The following is an 18,127-nucleotide window of genomic DNA, read 5'->3' on the forward strand; positions in this document are numbered from 1 at the left end:
GGGATACATGATGTTGTCGGCAGATATTAGCTTTAAAATGTATTATCCAATACAAGATCTGCTGATGTGACTATTGACTACAACAGTAGCCTAAATAGGCACCTCCTATTTATTTATTTTGCTCACTGAAGCACATTTATACCTGCTGCTGTGACGTGACTATGAAAAATATGATGTTAATTTTACTACAAAGTGCACTGAATAGTATATATCATGTTGTATCATTGACACACAGAAATACCAGTAAACATCTGAATGTAATTTGTCACATTCTATAATCACTTATTTATCAATTTGTTGTTATTGATCACATAGAAGAAGACGGATGTATGAGTGGTTGACTGTCTGATGCTTCAATGATTATCTTTGTTACTTAATGAATCTGATGTCTGATTTACTCTGGATGTCAGCATTTCCGATGGTTCCTTTCAATCCCAGGAAGTCCATATCATTATCTCCTTAAACTGCATCCTTAAACACTCCAGGGTGTAACACAACAGCAACAAATGCATCAGCTTCGTCCTTGGATTATTTCTTCACACGATGAAATAATAGAATGAGGCGGGTTTTCCCCAAATTTCCACATTAGTTTTTTGTTTTTTTTGTTTTTTTTTCATCCCTGAGAAGCTTTGTCGCCTTCCTGAGGCCAAATAAATAAGGCATCAGGTGACCGGGACACTGCAGTGAGAAGAGAGAGTCTCCTTCCGACATCAAACTGTTGCTATTTGACAGACGGCCAGCTGGAAACCTGCTGCTACCTCGAGGGAAAACGCAGTGTGTGTGTGTGAGAGAGAGAGTTGTCTGGACAGACGCAGTAGCAGACATGCCCGCTCCCGTCTCTCTCTCTCTCTCTCTCTCTCTCTCTCTGTCTCTCACTCTCCCTCCCCAATCTCCCTCTCACACACACACACACACACTCGGGAGCAGCGTTTTGACGCACCACGCAGAGTTGGATTATAGTATTGCGCGCTGGTATTTCACGGAGCTTTTTCGCTTTCCTCACGTTGCCTGCTCTCTCTCTTCTCGCTGACTGGCATGTGATAGAGTGATATTGATACATGATCGGAATCAATACCACTTTGACCTCTGCTGAGCTTTTTGAGGATAAAAAAGACCCAAAACAACAAAAACGAGCGCTGTCGCCGCTTCTGCCTCTTTGCCGGAGGCGTGTTGTGAATTAATAACAAGACAGTCTCACCTGGAGTGTGTGTGGAGTGTGAAGTCTGTCTGTGTGTGTGTGTGTGTGTAAAAGAGTGTGTTTCTCTGGATCAGGTCAAGGTGTGAGGTGTTACACTCTACCTGGTTCCGCACGCACAGCGCATTTACACCACATACACTAACTCAAAGCGCACCGGGGGGATTTTGCGCACCGCATGCCGGGGACATGTGGAAGTTTTCGCCGCTGTAGCGCAGTGAGAGAGCCGGTTGAGAGCCGCCTGGTCGACCTCTCCTCTCCCTGTCCGGAGGGATCAAACTCCCGGTGCAAAGCCTTCACAGACAGAGCCCCCTCCAAGAAGAGCCAAATGTAAATTCAGCAAGAGAAATTCCCCCCCAAAAAACCCACAAAGAGGAATCAGCAAACAAGAGGACTGTCTAGTTCACAGCGCAGAGTTTGGTGAGCTTTCCACGGATTTATTTCAGGGCTTTTTAATTTTGTTTCACGCCCTTGAATTACCCAGTGTTTCGTGCGTGGGTCTCATATTGGCCCCACACTTGCCGCAGTGATGGTGGGAGCTGTGAGCGCTGCTGGCCCTGGCCTCTCTCCGGCCACTGCAGGGCTGCTGGTGGCTCTTCTGGTTCTGTTAAGCGGAGCGGACGCTCAGCCGTGTCCGGCCCAGTGTTCCTGCACTGGCACCACAGTGGACTGTCACGGCCAAGGACTGCGCAGCGTGCCTAGGAACATTCCACGCAACGCGGAGAGGCTGTAAGTACCGACAGCGCAGCTTGGATTTACGCAACCCAGGTGTCCCAACCATTTGGACGCGTTTCATGAGGGGAAATTCATTTAATCTGATCAGTTTCTTTGTGTGTGAATAATGCTGAATTTATGGTTAGTTTGATGAGATATGATAATTATAATTGACTATCTTATTGTAATTTGTTTATCACGATCTAATGACATCAGTGTAAATAATCGCATATCTTTAAAGAATCACTGTTTTTTTATTGAGAGCGTATGAGGATTTGTTTCCTTTGGAGATCACACTTTAATTAGATTTACATTTGATCTAAGGCGCCTGAAACTACACTTAAAACGCACATGTCCCTGTAAATGCTGCGGAATCTAAAAGATGCGGATAAAAAAAAAAGCAAAGTAACAAACAAACAGACAGCAGACTTGTGGTGACATGTGAATAAACGCCGATGGCGGAGCTGAAGTTCGGGACAATGCTGCGGTTGTGTTGGTGGTTTCGCGCTGTTGCATTAGCGCAGCCTCTCTAGACCACATCGGTTTGTCTGGAGACCAGCAAGTTAATCAAAAACGGATTTGGACAAGTGGCTTTGAGTTGGAAAGGCTGTATTTTATCAGGCAAAAATCCCCTTGATGAAATTCAAATTTACCCACCATAACCTGTAACAGCCCCAGCTCCCTGTCTGCATTATTGGCACATGGAGTTGAATAAAGCGCTGCTCACCTGCTTTGTCCTTGTTTTTAATAAAGTATCAACGCACTGACAAACTCCTTTACCCCTCCCCTCTCTCTCTCTCTAGGGACCTGAATGCAAACAACCTCACAAAAATCACCAAGGCGGATTTTGCAGGACTGAGGCATCTGCGAGTGTTGTAAGTCTATTTTTTTAAATTAATTAAATTGTCTTCTATGTTTGTGCTGATGCAAAACAACAGTATGTGTCCAACAACAACTTCCCACCAATGTGTCCTGATCCTGAGCAGCATCGCGCTGCCGCATGCAGCACTGACTGAGTGCGCGTGTGAGTGAGTGCATGCGTGTGTGCATGTGTGTGTGTGTGTGTGTGTGTGGCTCAACAGAACAGCGGCGGCACCTGTTAATGCCGTCGTGTTAATGTGGCAGTGGAAGTGTCAGGAGGCGCTTATTTTAACCACGGGGCCCCGGGGCCCATGTGCTGGAGAGATTAACGCGCTGGCGAGGAAGTGATGGAGGGGGGAAGAAAAGAGAGATATAGAGGTCATTTAGGTCTGACTGCGGAGGGAGGAATGTAGCTGTGAAGGCGGGAAGGAAAAGGAGGAAGGAAAGGAAAAGATGTAAAGTCAAGTAACAACTAGTTCCTTACCTGTGATGGACCCGGGTTAAGTTAAGAGCCTCCCTGCACCAATACTGTGACAGGGATAGCCTGCTGTGTGTGTGTGTGTGTGTGTGTGTGGGTGTGCGCGCGCTATTCACACGCTTAACGTGAATGGCAGAGAATGCACATTGTTGGAATTCCTCCAGAGATTATGTTCTTAATTGGTTGTGTGTGTGTGTGAGAGAGAGAGAGAGCTGTAGTTAATCTGAAACACACACACACACACTTATGCTGCTCATTTGTCATATCTGATAATTAATGGAATACATTGAAGTTTTGTACTGTAACTATAGGACATTACTGTTGTATCGGGGCATTTTATGGACCCCAAAATGATTAACCAAAGGGATAAAACAACAACCAACAGATTGGTCCTTTATGAAAGTAATTTATTGTGATCTTGATGGAGCAGCCAGTTATATCTGGCTGCATGTGTATGCACCTGCTTGTTATGTGTGTGTGTGTGTGTGTGTGTGTTGGATGGGCTGCTTGGCTTGGTCAGCACACTGCTCCTGGTGGAGTTGTGCTTGTGTAAGTGAATGAGTAGTCACAGAGATGTGGTTAGATAGAGCAAATTGGATGATAGATGAGTTGCTGTCCGACTGATGTGCCGGTTTTAAAGTCGATTCTGGTGCTTCAGTGACCTCAGGCTGATAGTCTCCTCTCCTCTCTCTGACTCGACATTACAACATTCTTTTGCTTTCCATCTCCATCTCTTAATTTTTTTCCCACACTCACTGTCAACTATCTTCTCAATCTCAACCCCTCTCCTCTCACCGTGTCAATCTCCTTGCCTTTCTTGCGTCCTATCTCCCTTTCCTTCACCTCCTCTTCCTCATCGTCCTTTTATCTGTGGGCACGGCAAGCTATCTTTCTCCTTCTCTTTGGCCTCTCGCGGTTCTAGCACACAAATCACTCTGTCAGGTTTCTGCCCAGTGTGTCTCTTTATCACTCTCGATTTTTTCACTCTTCTCCAGTTCTCATCATCTCACTCTCTCATGGTGTTTTTCTTTCAGGCAGCTAATGGAGAACAAAATCACCACGATTGAGAGAGGAGCCTTTCAGGACCTGAAGGAGCTGGAGAGACTGTGAGTAATGCTATTATGTTTTAACAGTCACTACATTACCCCTAAATACATTTTCTCTGATTTCCTAACCTTGAAAAAAAAAAAAGAATATCCACACATTTTCCAAGCAAACACAAGCACTTTGAAATACAGCAAAGGACTGAGTACTGCAGGCCACTGTTCAAGGCCCTGACACACTGTAATCACTCATCTAGCATTCACTAGTGGGGTTTCCATTAAAATGTATTGCAAGTTTTAACAGAATTTTGCCAAAAATTTGGTCAAAGAATCGGTACTGATAAAAAGGTAGAATCCGATACAGCCCGAAAATCCTATATATCGCATTCCCTATGCACAGACTGCAAAACCATTTCAGCTGAGTCATGTTTGGGCTGTTTCTTCTTATTGGGAGAACAGTATTTGTTACACAGTTGGAGAATTGTGTGTGTTGTTAACAGCTTCATGGTTTGTAAGTGGTCTAAAATAAGTGTGTGATATCAGTATCACAGTATTGGACACAAAAAAACATCCCTAATTAAATGTGTGTTTCCATTCACTGCTGTCAATGTAATACTAGGAGTCTTAGTTGACAGAGTTAAGCAGTAGGTGGTGCAAAATGCCACTTCACATGTGGAGAAGCAAAGTTAAAAAGAGTGTGATTACAAACTTTTATTAAAATTTTTTTTGTCATTTCCTCATCTTGCTTGCTGTGTCCGATGCAGTGAAGTGCGAATCATTTCTAAACGTCATACTTAACTGTTGAATCTGTTTCCATTGCACTTGTTTGCGTTTACCTTTTATTGTTAGGTCAACCATTCCACCAGGCTTAAACTTTAAAAGTTGAATGCGATATTTACATTAGTTTTTTGTTTTTTTTCAAAATGCACATAAAACAGGACAATGGAAACTCAGCGACTCTTTTGGATTGGGACAAAAAATTTCCCATGACTCTCAAATATTTAATCAATCCTATTTTCATACTGAATTTGTTGTGCTTCTTCTACACACATTGATAAAGAGTTTCCCTTTAATTTCTCACCACTCTGTGCCCTCATAATCGTTAAACCTCGCTGTCGGGATGTTTCGTTTCGTGTCATCAGGCTGTGATTCACAAGTGTCCAAAGGTTGTTACGGCGCTGGGCTGGAATCACTGGTATTCAGCATCCAACCCTGAGGCACTTATGCCATAATTAAGTGTCAGTTGTCTGAGAGGGAGCGAGACAGAAGGGGGACGTGGACCCCGACTGCTGATATGTCCTTTGTGTCAACTGTCAACTGTGCTTGATGTGTCAGCAGTCCATAATATATATGCATGTGTGAATGTGGCTCGGAATGCAGAAAACTGGGAGGCGGTTTTGAGACGAGCTTTTAATTAATGACACGAACATCCTCACCGCTTACTCACGCGCCGGCACAAACAGAGATTTCCACCCGTGAGCATGCACAAATGTACATATCGTAGTAAATTAGGCGGATAATCTTTTTAATAGCCGTGTTGGGAGCAATTGTCAGGAGTGTTTGGGATGAAAAGGATGAACTATCGTAATTCTGCGTCTGCTTTTGGTTCACTTGTGTCTGCTGGTGTGTGCTGCGCCGTAGCTGCTCTGTGTTAACGGATAGAGAAGCTCTGTGGACAACTGCAGGGAATCTGCTGGTGTTTCTCATGAAACCAGTAGGTTTTGTCCTGCTAAGCACTTCTGGGAATTCCTGCCCAGAACTGTGGACAAAGAGGGCAACATTTTACTGCTTCTGGCGTGGCTTTAAGAAGAAACTTTGATACCAATGACCCTCTGCAGTACATGCTGGTAAATACTAAGCATGGCTCGATAGCAAAACAGCGCTCAGTATCTACCAATACAGATATCAGTCACATACAGTCCTTTGATGAGAATCTCTTTTGCATCTGATTTTTTTCCCCTCATTTTATTTGAAAATATATTCCCTTCACGTCTTTGGTGGAGCGTGTTGCCCTAGATCATGTCAGATTTCAACTTTTTCTTTTTCTGATCTCCAATACAGTGATCTCAACCAGTATTGAACCAATACTGAATATTGTTTTAGCTCATAGTAAATGCCTCTCTAATGTATACAAGTGAGCCAAACATTCTTATAATGTAGACTGCTCAGCAAAAGATTACTGTCAGACTGTAAATACTTACTTTGTCTCTGATGGTGACAAACACCTTTGACGGCTGCTAACTTTCTGACACAACATGGCTGTCTTCTGTTGCCCTTGCAAGGGTTTTCCACTATAATTCCGCAGCTATAGCGTGCCACGTTCACAGACACAAAGATGGAGTCAGTCATCAATGCCTTCCCGCAGCCACCTAACAAAGGCCCATCTCCAGAGTCTGGAGTCTCGGGGCTCATTTCAAAGGCCTCCATCCTCTGGGGGGGCTGGACGGGGCCTGCTGGGCATCGCTGCCAAGAGGAGGCGACCCTAAGCTGGGCTGATGGATCCACAGTGACTGCCCCCCACAGGGGTGGAAAATGGGTCCCCCCTTCACATGCTTTTTTTGCGACAGGCCCTGCAGGGCTGGGCAGGGCAGGGTCAGGTGTGGGGCAGTAGCTGCTGGCTATGGAGGAAGGGTAGATGGTCAAAGGAGGTGTGGAGGAGCCAGGCATGTCACAACTCACACGTGCACATGCGTGAGCACATGCATGGGTATGAATACACTCATGCATGCGCATTCACTTTCGCAAGGCTGCTCCGTCAGTACTGGTTTTATCTGGATGTTACCTCCCCTCCACCCTGCTACGCCTTTTCTGCCTCTCTTTCATTCATACCTCGGCCTCTCCTCATGTTTTTTTCATACCCTCCCATCTCATTCTGGGCCTGTGTCGTCCTTTGCATTTAGGAATGTCAAACATTCGGCACACTCTCCCCGTGGGTGCAGAACAGGAAAGAGAGGCGTTCCTGATCCTCTTATCCTTCCCTCACATTTGACTGGTTTATTGCCTCTGCACAATTCAAAGTCTGTGAGATTGAAGGAGATAACAGACACAGAGATGCAGGGAGAAACAAAACAGTAATTACAGGCATTGAGACAATTATTTCAGTGAGCAGCGGTGAGATAAAGCTTCAGATAATTAACCTGTAATTGAGTGATCACAATGGCAAAGATCATTTTCACCCCAATGGATGATTCTACAAGTGATTACAGGTCGTGAGATGTGTCTGTCAGTAGTGATTACAAACTAGATAATGAAGTTAAACCAAGTGACCATGTTGTAATATATAGTCAAAGATAATTGGAACAGCGATCCCAGATAGCTGGATATGGATTTCAAAGAAAAGCCGTGGATTAGCACTTGATGATTGGCTTTAAAGCCGTCGAGTGATAACACTGTTCGCGCTGATCATTTCAAGTTTCATGTTTTGTTTTTTTCTTGAGCACCAGAGCTTGAAATTATCTGCACTGTGACGACTCGCAAACAGCCATTTTCACTGCAGCACTTGTGTCTAAAAAGTCACCTGTGACAGATTTTGGTCTCTGCCTGTCTGTGCTGCACTCTGCTGCGTGCAGCCCACATTTGTTGTAGTTGCTGGAACGCAACAGTTAGCTCAGAGTTTGGAGGGGAAATTAACTTTTTCCAGTAACTCCTGGATTTTCGGTGATAGCAAAGGAATGTGTACAGGTCGGGCGAGAATACTGGCTTTCTGCTTTACAGTGTTTAAATAACAGATCAGATTAGCGTGTGTAAACCTTTGGTGGATAATGGGCAGAACTGGTTAGTGTGAAGTGGTTATCTTGGTAGAGACAGATCCCTTGAGTCATAAAAACATCTACCAGGTTTTGAGTAATAACTATGGTAACGGCATTAGTATTGAGTTTGTCTGTATGTGAGCGTGAGTGTGTAATAAATAACGTGACAGCAGTGAAGTAATTGGTTTTTTAAGGTGGTTTGTTGTTTTCTTTCCAGCCAGAGTCTGTAGTATGGCACAGCTACGAGGCTCTCGGGTTTTAAGACTGTTCTGTGTGTGTGTGTGTGTGTGTGCACTGTGTGGTTTGTGGCCACTAGCATCTGTTTATGACTGCAGGGATTATCACCATGCTGCAGTGTGACATTAGCTTGTTGGAGAAACCCTCTCACTTCAGACACACACACATGCACACATGCTGGTTTTGCATTCTTTGTGTGGACACTCATACATACACACATAATGCCATTCCCTAGCCCCTAACCTTAACCATCACAAGTAAACGCCTAACCCTTACCCTAACCCTAAAACTAGGTCTCAATCTTTAAAAGGCCCATTAAAGTCGTGTGGACCAGCCAAAATGTCCACACACACACACACACACACACACACAAAAACCCACTGTCTGAACACAAAAAACATCTAATGTTAAAACATTAGACTCCCCTCCCTGGTGACTGACTGCACCATTGCGATGATGCATTGAAGTTTTCATGTAAATAAACTATGTTGTGCACGCACATAAACATCACCTTCTGAAAAATGGATAATTGCAAATTCATTTACAGCAGCCACGTGCATCTGTGCGCGTGCAAAAGAAACTGGAACCCCAAACATAAAAACACAGCTGGTCTAAAGGACAAAATTAATCACAACTATAAATAAATCATTACTTAAATAGTGTTTGAATAATTGGCAGTTCTATCTTTGCAGTGGTGGCAAACAGGGGGTCATTCATGGGATCATGTCATAACCTGTTTTATTGGGAATGTAATGTTGTAATATGATAATGTGATATTTTATCAACCAGCGGAGCTCCAAAGTAATGCATGCAACATGCACAAGTGTTATTCAAAAGGGCATTTAATGACCTTTGTGACGCATGCCCATTAAAAATGAATGCAGACTGTAGGACAAGCCCTAATACTTGAAATATGGACCTAAATGTTGATGGTTGAGGGGACAATCAGGCATCTTCTCAAGTTATTAAATTCATAAAGTCCATTTAAAAATCAGATGAACCAAACTGGGTTCGAGCTTTACTTCATTATTTCACTCTCCCAGTCTTACGGCATTGTTTCTATTTTAAGAGGATGAGATCATACTTTTGCTCTGTCCTCCTTTCCTCATCCCTACCTCCAGCACCAGTCTCTGCACCCTCCCAGTGGAGGCCTAGCCCATTAATGGGTGCTCATGGCTGGGCAGGACCTACAGTGGGAGTGGGCTTCTCAGCGGGACCACGTGGGGCTCTTAGCCAGAGTTAACTGAAGAGCAGTGAATAATTCAGAAACATCATTTCTAGAGGACGTTAAATATTTAAGTGGCCTCCGATGTGACTGTGGAGTGTAAAAACGTGTGTGCTTGTGCATAAGCACATCCGTGTAGTCGTACACTTTGGGGTGGAAGACAGACACAGAGGGGATGACGTTATTCAAGGAGAGTCCACTGCGGTTTCTGTGAAGCTTTTTCCTTCTGACCCTCATCGAGATGCCTTTTAAGCTTTGAACGGAGTTGGTGACATTTTTGAGGGGTTTATTTTAGGAAAGTCGGTGGAATTTCCAGCATTAATATTCGTGTGTAAATCGTATAAAACCAATTGGGACTATTGGATTTCTAATTAATCTGTTTTCCCTACTTTTTTTGTACCGCCAGCACAGCAACTGTAGCTGTCAATGTGGGATTAGGACCTTTTCTGCCATAAACACTCACCTTGTCAGGACCAGTAGCCCTAATGGAGATCAGAACCTGGTCCTATATGAGGCAGAACCTAATATTTGAGAGTTTGGTTAAGTTTAAGGCTTAATAATTTTAATTGTGGTTATATTAAGTGACTTTGACGTTCACTTTTTTTCAGCTTTATTAATTTTTTTCAATCCCACTTTCCTCTGATCAGATCCACTGTCTGACGGCCAAATAACTCATTCATCTCTGGAAATTGGTGAAACAAAACTGTCAATGTTTTGGGTGAAGTGGCCCTTTAACCAGATAAGCAGGGTCCTTAAAAGGATAGCTGTATGTGTTTGTGTTCTTGTATTTGTGGCTATGTTAGGACCACAAATTGTGTAAACCATACGGGGGACGACATTTTGGCAAAGTGAGGACATTTTGGCTGGTCCTCACTTCTTTTAAAGGGATTTTTTTTCGGGTTAAGACCTGGTTTTGGGGTTAGGGTTAGAATTGGGTTTTAGGTCAGGGTTAGGGTAAAGGTTAGGGTTAGGCATTTAGTTGTGATGGTTAAGGTTAAGGTAAGTGACCAGGGAATGCATTATGTCTATGAGGGTCCTCACTGTGAATGAAGCGCAGACGTGTGTGTGTGTGTGTGTGTGTCAGGGTTAAACAGTTTCCGCAGCTTTTCTCTCACTCAGTTGCCTCACTCTCCTCTGACTTACATCAAGGCTAAACCACACACAGCAGCACATACCGGCACACAAACCTCTTCAATCCACTCAACCAGGGTTAAATGATCGCACCCAGATTATTAAACTCACCCGAGGGTTCCCAACGCCTTTGTTTGTCTCCCTCTCTCTCTCTCTCTCTCTCTCTCTCTCTCTGTCTCTGTGTGTGTGTGTGTGTGTGTGTGTGTGTGTGTGTGTGTGAGCGTGCGTATGTGATGATGGGTTGTTGTGAGTTCTTCTCCTGTGAGGGCCTTGTTTACTCAGTGTGGTCCTTTTCACACATTCGGTAGCCCGGCCAGACTGCCTGTTTGTTTTTCCCACATCGTCTCCTCTCCTTCGTCTTTGTGGTTAAAAAAAAAAAAGTCCCCCTGACCCTTCATCCAAACCCCTTCTCTCTTCTTTCTCCCCACCGTCCCTTCGTCATTTTGGAGTTCACTGTTTGTCTGGCAGCCATGTTGTACCCCTTAAATCAGGGGTAACCCAGAGTCTGTTTTTGAGAATCTGTCCATGAACGTGTGTGTGTGTGTGCGTGTGTTTTAAGTGTCTCCATCAATCTCCCAAACTACCTTTGACTAAACTGACTGGTTTTACAATCAAAACAATACAACACAATATGCTTATCAGGAAATATAAATCTCACTTTAAAAAAAAAAAGATAATTATACTTACATCTAACCACTTTACCCATACCGTCTGGAAAGGCCTTGGTAGAGTTTGTTCTCTAATTTATGCTCTGTTTTTTCAGGCGCCTGAATCGGAATAATCTGGCTGTCTTTCCCGAGCTGCTTTTCCTGGGAACGACAAAGCTTTACAGACTGTGAGTACAGTTTCCTCATTGTCTATCATCACTGAATTCTTCCTTCTTGTTTTCATATACAAATGTATGTGTGTCCGTCTTATGATTTGTTCGATGAGCTTGATGTTAGATGAATTGTTCGGTGGAGTGTTTGTGTGCACGGCACAGTGACTCTGATTTCAATGACATGCTGTAATATGTAACACACAGTGTATCACAGAGCAGAGGAGTATCAGGCTTTCTTAGTAATGGAGACGTGGTGTTTTACTTGGATGAAGGGGTGAGGGACCTGATTTTACATGGCCCTCTCCATAGAAGCCAGTTCAGAAGCTAATGGAGATTAGCACTCCAACAGCTGCTGTCCACTGGGAGTGAGTGTGTCTGCATGTGTGGTTGTGCGTGCGTGCGTGTGTGTGTGAGGATAGAGAAAAGAAAGTGGTGAATATAACAAACCAAGGGAGGCTTAAGCTGCGAAATGTATGTCTCTCAAAGAAGTTTCCACAACATAGATGTTCCCGTTTGCTTTGAAACCAGTGAACTGCTGTTTGTTGTCGAGCACCTTCCACTTGTCATTTTCAGCCTGGTTGTCTGTGCTGTATGTAAACCAAGCTGTGGATTTCCAGCACTGGAGGGCTGGGCTGCGACGCTGCTGAAACTGTGGGAACTAACTTCCCGTCATAGTCATTTGTGGTCCCGGGGAATAATTATGGTTCCATATATTTATATGTGTGGCTGAATATATTTATCTAAAACAATATTGAAATGCTCAGATGATTCACAGAGTGTGTGAAAGTTGTTTATGTTCTGCGGCTGTTACGCTGGTTGGCTGAGCTTGACCTGTCATGTCTAAAGGGTGTGTATCTGCATGTGCGTAAGTGTTTTCTGCAAGTGTGTGTGTGTGTGTGTGTGTGTGTACGAGGGAGAGTTTCTCAAGGCCAAGAGCTGGCATTTTGCTCGTCGTGTGGGTCGAGGTAAAAATACAACGGCTCCCTGCTCAGCTGTCACAGACAAGCAGCCTGTGTGTATGAGTGCATTTTGACCATAAACCAAACCCTGTGTGTGTGTGTGTTTGCGCATGCATCTCCTCCGATTATTCTACAATTTTCACTGCAGGATCTGCTACAGTCATTATTTTAATCAAATATAGTACAATATGAAATCCACATTAGACAAAGTAATAAAAAAACTGTGAATAGCCACAGAAAATGCGACATAACAACGAAAAATGAAAGTGCCAAGTTGGTTCTTTCACAGCCACAAAACTGCAAGCAGATTTTTTTCTTTTTTTTGGACGTATGGAAGTCATTCAGAATGAAATGACAACCATGGAGGCTAAACCAATATTATTCAGAGCAGCTTGGTCAATATTAAATCTTATGTCTCCTTCCTCGTTCCCTACAGCATATTTGTATTTTTAGAAAACACAACAAAAAACCCTTGAGAACCACTGAGGTGGAATCTTGTTAAGTTTTACATTGAGGTCAGAAGGTATGTGTTTTTTTTGCGTCAGTACTGCTATAAATGAACATGTGCTTAACCTGCTATTATGTTTTTCTCTTGGGGGAGAGGAATGAAATTCTGTCTATGTGTGTGTTAAAATGTACTGCGTCTGTTTTAGTTATTTTGACGAGGTGTGAGACCTGAGATATTTTATTTGACTGAAGTTTGACATGTTGCATCCCACTTATAAATTGAAGAGGACTAAAAACACTACTTTGCCCTCCCTTCACCACACACTTATATCACTGATGATGTCATTTGAGGATGACTCAGTCATAGTCGGTGTAAGTGGAATGAACATTTACTGCTCACTAGAGAGTGAATTATTTAGTGTTTATTATGAAGGGTGTAGTGTACTAGTGGATGAGGGCATGATCTACTGGTCGTTGATGTAAACGTTCATATGAAAAACATCAAACCTTAAGAAAACATCTAGATCAGTTTTAGAAATATTCAATGTTAATTTTCCCTGTTTTATTAGGGCAATGGGCTGCATTTTTTTATTATTATTATTTTTACAAAACACATTTGCTTATTTAAATTGGTCATTTAACACCTGAGCCTCAAAATGTCCGTCTGGACTGTTTTTTTGTTTTGTTTTTAGCTTATTTTAACCATAAAATGGCAAGAAAATGTCCTGTGAGTAAGTGTTTTTGCCCATTTTTCCAGAATAACTTTCAATATCTGGCAGTTATTTACAATTTACTGCACAATAAAATAGTGTAAGAACAATTTAAAATGGAGGAAAAACTAAAAGTTTTATACATATATATAAAAAAGCATTGTGGTTGTACAGGGACACCAGATTTTGCATGCTAAATTTGAAGTTTGAGCAGTATAAAACATATTTAAAATAAAATGTGTTTTCGTTTCTGTGTCAATGTGCAAAAACAGGCCAAAAAATTTAAACTTATGTACAGGTGTTTTTCCAACTCTTTTCAACAGCATGAGTAAAATAACCGCGATGTTGGCTGTGATGTGCAACGTCTCAGCTCTCCGTATAATTCGTGTAATTACGGTAATGTAAAGTGCGCTTGTGCAAACGTGTCCTCTGCGATATGCTCGGCGTTAACGGGTTAAAAAACGGAAGATAGAATTCTAATTTTTTTAGGACAGCTGACATTAGACAAAAACACAACAGGGAGAGTGGGAATTGTGACTTCATAGGAAATCTCTGGGTCCTCATCATACTTTTATCCTCTCCCTTTAAAACACCTGCGTCTATGCATGCAAACTCACACACACACACACACACACACACACACACACACACACACTGCGCACCCCCAACACTCCAGGGCTCAGACTCTATTAGGTTATGTCGACACACATAAGCATATCCCCAAAACCTACCTCTATCTGACACACACACACACACACACACACAAACAGACACAGACAGAGCACAGGCCTGCTGTTTCCCTTGGTAGTTGTGAGGACCACAGCTGTTTGCTCTGAGAGAGACAAGCGAGACAGACAGAGAGGGGGGAATGAAGCATCTAGGAGGCATTTTGAACAATGGCTCAAACAGATACAGTTCATTAGAAAGACTCTGTAAAACAAGATGGGCCAGAAAAACCTCACTGCACTGGGTGAGAACCAAGAGTTTCACCCCTGCCAAGAGGATCATATAAGCTTTAACCCTGAGATGAGAACACACTCAAACACAGACAGACATTTAAGCTACTGTTAAACACAGAGGAAAGACAGCGTGATGTACATCTTTACCGGGCATATGCGAGGCTCTGTGTCAACGCCTGTGTGCCCACTAAGCCACTAAGCTACAGTACCCCAACATATACTCCAAGTGGACTAGAAAAACACTACTATAAATACAGGACTGAACTTCCAAGTAAAATACCGTCATTTTAAGTAATTGTATTCAATAGGAACATGACATAGATAGAATTCCAGTATAATCAGTGATCGTAGACTTAAATAAAATCAAGTAAACAGCCGATGGTGTCTTAAGTTTCCTCAATAACATACGGCAAACACGTAACAGAACAGATCCTTTATGACCTGTCCTCCCCACTCAAAACAACCTTATAGGTCGGAGAGATACGACACCAGTGAGGTTAAGGTTGGAGTTAAAAAAAGACTCGGCTCAGCAGTAAGTTACACACAATGAAAATAACACTTTAACAAAAAAAAAAAAAACAGACTTACCGTGGTTACAGCGTTCCATTAAAATGAGGGTGTTGCTATTTGATGACGTCACACCCAAGGTACCAGATCGCGATTGTTACTTATGTGACAGCTAAGGACCGCCTATTTTAAAAACTTTAAAAACAGCCTGATTACATTTTATAACTGTCATATAAATAGACATACAGTCAAATTCAGCCAAACATTGCAGCAGATTTCTGAAAAAAAAGAAAAAAAAATGTAACTGGTAACTGGACGTGTTGGTCATTTTTAAATAGATCTATTTTGTGAGAAAAAAATTCACACAATTATTATTATTATTTTACATGGGAGTAGAGGGTACATGACTGGAGGTCAAATGTCTGTAGGCGTACAGGAGGGTTCAGGAAGCGCTGCCTTAGAATATAGAATATCAATATAGAAGTTTGCTCCTTCACACTTTCCTGCCATTAACAAATGTGGGTGTATTTATCTTGTTTCATAATCTGCCCCAAAATTGCATAAATTGGATTTATTTTGTCATTTCTTACTTGGTCATGCTTTTGCAAAACATTTCTTTTCATAAAGATACTACACACATACATTTATTATTCTTCCCGTCCTCTCTCCCCCTTTGTCGGCTCTCCCACTCTCTCTCTTTCTCTCTCTCTCTCTCTCTGTTTGACAGAAATCAGTAGTGAGATGAAGGAGGGAGAGATGAAAGTGGGGTTGATGAAGGGATGGGGTGATGCGAGGATAAGAGAATGGGTCACTGCTTCCATAGCTGAAAACTCTGGTTAGCATGAGGACAGATTGATGGGACTCTGCACATTTGTGTGTGTGTGTGTGTGTGTGTGTGTCTCAGTGGCAGCTTTCTACATCATCCTTTCACTGTGTGACCTTTAGTGTTTCTCTATCTCATGATATGTATAATTTTAAATATCAAAAAAGCAAAGGTTATATCTTTATGTCTTTGCTTTGTGCACACACATCGAGGCATAACACAATTTCTCTGAATGTTTTCCCCCGATTCCCCAAATTTGTATCCTTTTCTGCCCGTAAAGAAGTTTAAAAACACAACCCGGGCTCAAAAATCAATACTGACTCATTTGTAAATGTTGCGTTGTGATTTGCAATAACGTCCCTTTCCTAGATTACAGCCTGTGAGCAACGAATGCTGTGCTAATGTACTTGAAATTTGAAATGTGTGTCTCCATTTACTAAAACTATTGCAGAATAAGATGATTTTATATGCAGTGCAGCTGTTTTTTAATCAGGAATCATTAGGTCATGTTGATTTAGAAGAGGACAATGAGTGGACTGCAGGTCTCTCTCACACACACACACACACCCACTGATTTCATGCAGTACGGGGTTTGAATGAAGTTGATGATGAGGCTGCGTTTTGGGTGTGTGTGTTTATGTGTGTAATTGTTCCTAATCCTCTGCTAAACGGTGGCCCGATGAGGCTTTACCAGGCGGCATTGTTGCTTAGCAGCCTCCAAAGTTGTGGCTTTGTCTTCTGTGAGAGCTTAACCTTGCTACACACACACACACACACACACACCACCTCGGCTGAGACGACAGGCTTGGCACAATAGTCACAAGAACGCAGGCGTCTTTTTAGAAGATGTGAGCTTTCCCAGCATGTCGACAGTTTACTAACACAGAGGGAGGAGTAGCAGGAGAAAGGAAAAAGGAAGAGAGAGGTCAAAGGTATCGCGAAAATGAAATTTTCTCTGAGTAAATAATGTTTTTTTTAATTAAGACAGCATTTGGCGTTTGAGTTGCCATAGAGGTCGATGACCTCTGGGTTTCCAGAGGTCAAAGGGGAAGAATGTTTCAGTCAAAGATCTAAGCTGGAGATGATCTGTGGTGATCTAAAGGAGAATGAAGGAGAAATCTTCTGTCTCTCTCCTCACAAACAATTGGCAAATTAAACTTGTTTTCGTGGAAAGTGTGAAAGACTTTTATTATAATCTAAGATTAAACATCTTAATGAGTCCAGCTTTTATTTTTCATTTATTCTGCAGCTATTTAGAAAAGTCTGTGAAATGAGAAAAATGTGAAAGGAAACAAATTTATAAAACAGACAACTCACTGTATCTTCATAATAAATTCATGGGCAGTCAGTAGATTCAGATTCATGTTATAGTAGCCGTGAATAACTTTGACTCATCTGGTTATAATTTAGCTTTTTCTAAATTAAAATGAAAAGGAATTAAAGGTTTATCAAATGTCGGATGTAGGCGACTATACAGTAACTGGGCCACAAACAAACGTGCCATGAACATGGAAGAGACATTTTAACAATAAGAACAATAAGATTAAACATTTTTTTGGTCTTCTCTACTATCTTTTATTAACAAAAACTCTGATTGTTTCCATGCTCGACTTGTAAGTAGATGAGGTTGATCATGAACCACAGTTTAGATTTTGTCAAATTGATTCAAATGTTGACCTGAGTTATGCTGAAGCCAACCGTCTGTTACAATCATTATCATACCCAGTCATTAACATCAATGCTTGATGTTCCTGTAAAGCATATGCTATAGAAAAACAAACTCCTGCTTCTTGTTGTTGTTGAAGTTGAAGATAACTCTGCTGCCTTTTAAAAAAGATCAGTATCTCGTGGCAGCAAAGTCAGATGCAGTGTTTTGGATGAGAAGATATTTTGCCACTGACTCTGTCTACATAGGATATGCAAATACCTGCCATCATGTCTGTCCAAGGAAATTAAGTTAAGCCTTTATAGCCCGAGGCGTCTGTGGATGGGCCTCTCTCTCTCTCTCTCTCTCTCTCTCTCTCTTTCTCTCTCTCTCTCTCTCTCTCTCTCTCTCTCTCTCTCTCTCTCTCTCTCACTTTCTCTCTCTCACTCTCTCTCTCTCTCTCTATCTCACTTTCTCTCTCTCTCTCTCATCTACTCTCTGTCCATTCGTCTCACCCTTCTTTCTTCCACTGTCCAACAGACATAGACACACATTGGCACAAATGCATTGCTTTACCATTCAACAATATTTCCTGCCCCCTCCTGTTTCTCTGAATGCGCTTAA

The 18,127-nt window shown here is 42.3% G+C and overlaps 1 protein-coding gene across 1 annotated transcript in view; it reads left to right on the forward strand.

The window, feature by feature from the left end:
• Window positions 1-857: 857 nt before the first annotated feature.
• The window catches only part of slit2 (slit homolog 2 (Drosophila)), an 84,030-nt gene continuing 66,760 nt past the window's right edge, over window positions 858-18,127 (forward strand). Inside the window, exons 1-4 of the mRNA XM_058640174.1 lie at window positions 858-1,924; window positions 2,713-2,784; window positions 4,283-4,354; window positions 11,397-11,468. Of these exons, the coding sequence (XP_058496157.1) occupies window positions 1,725-1,924; window positions 2,713-2,784; window positions 4,283-4,354; window positions 11,397-11,468 (416 nt within the window). The 5' untranslated portion in view covers window positions 858-1,724. The remainder of the gene's footprint in view (window positions 1,925-2,712; window positions 2,785-4,282; window positions 4,355-11,396; window positions 11,469-18,127) is intronic.

This window comes from Solea solea, chromosome 10, assembly GCF_958295425.1.
Source record: "Solea solea chromosome 10, fSolSol10.1, whole genome shotgun sequence".
Lineage (NCBI taxonomy): Eukaryota > Metazoa > Chordata > Actinopteri > Pleuronectiformes > Soleidae > Solea > Solea solea.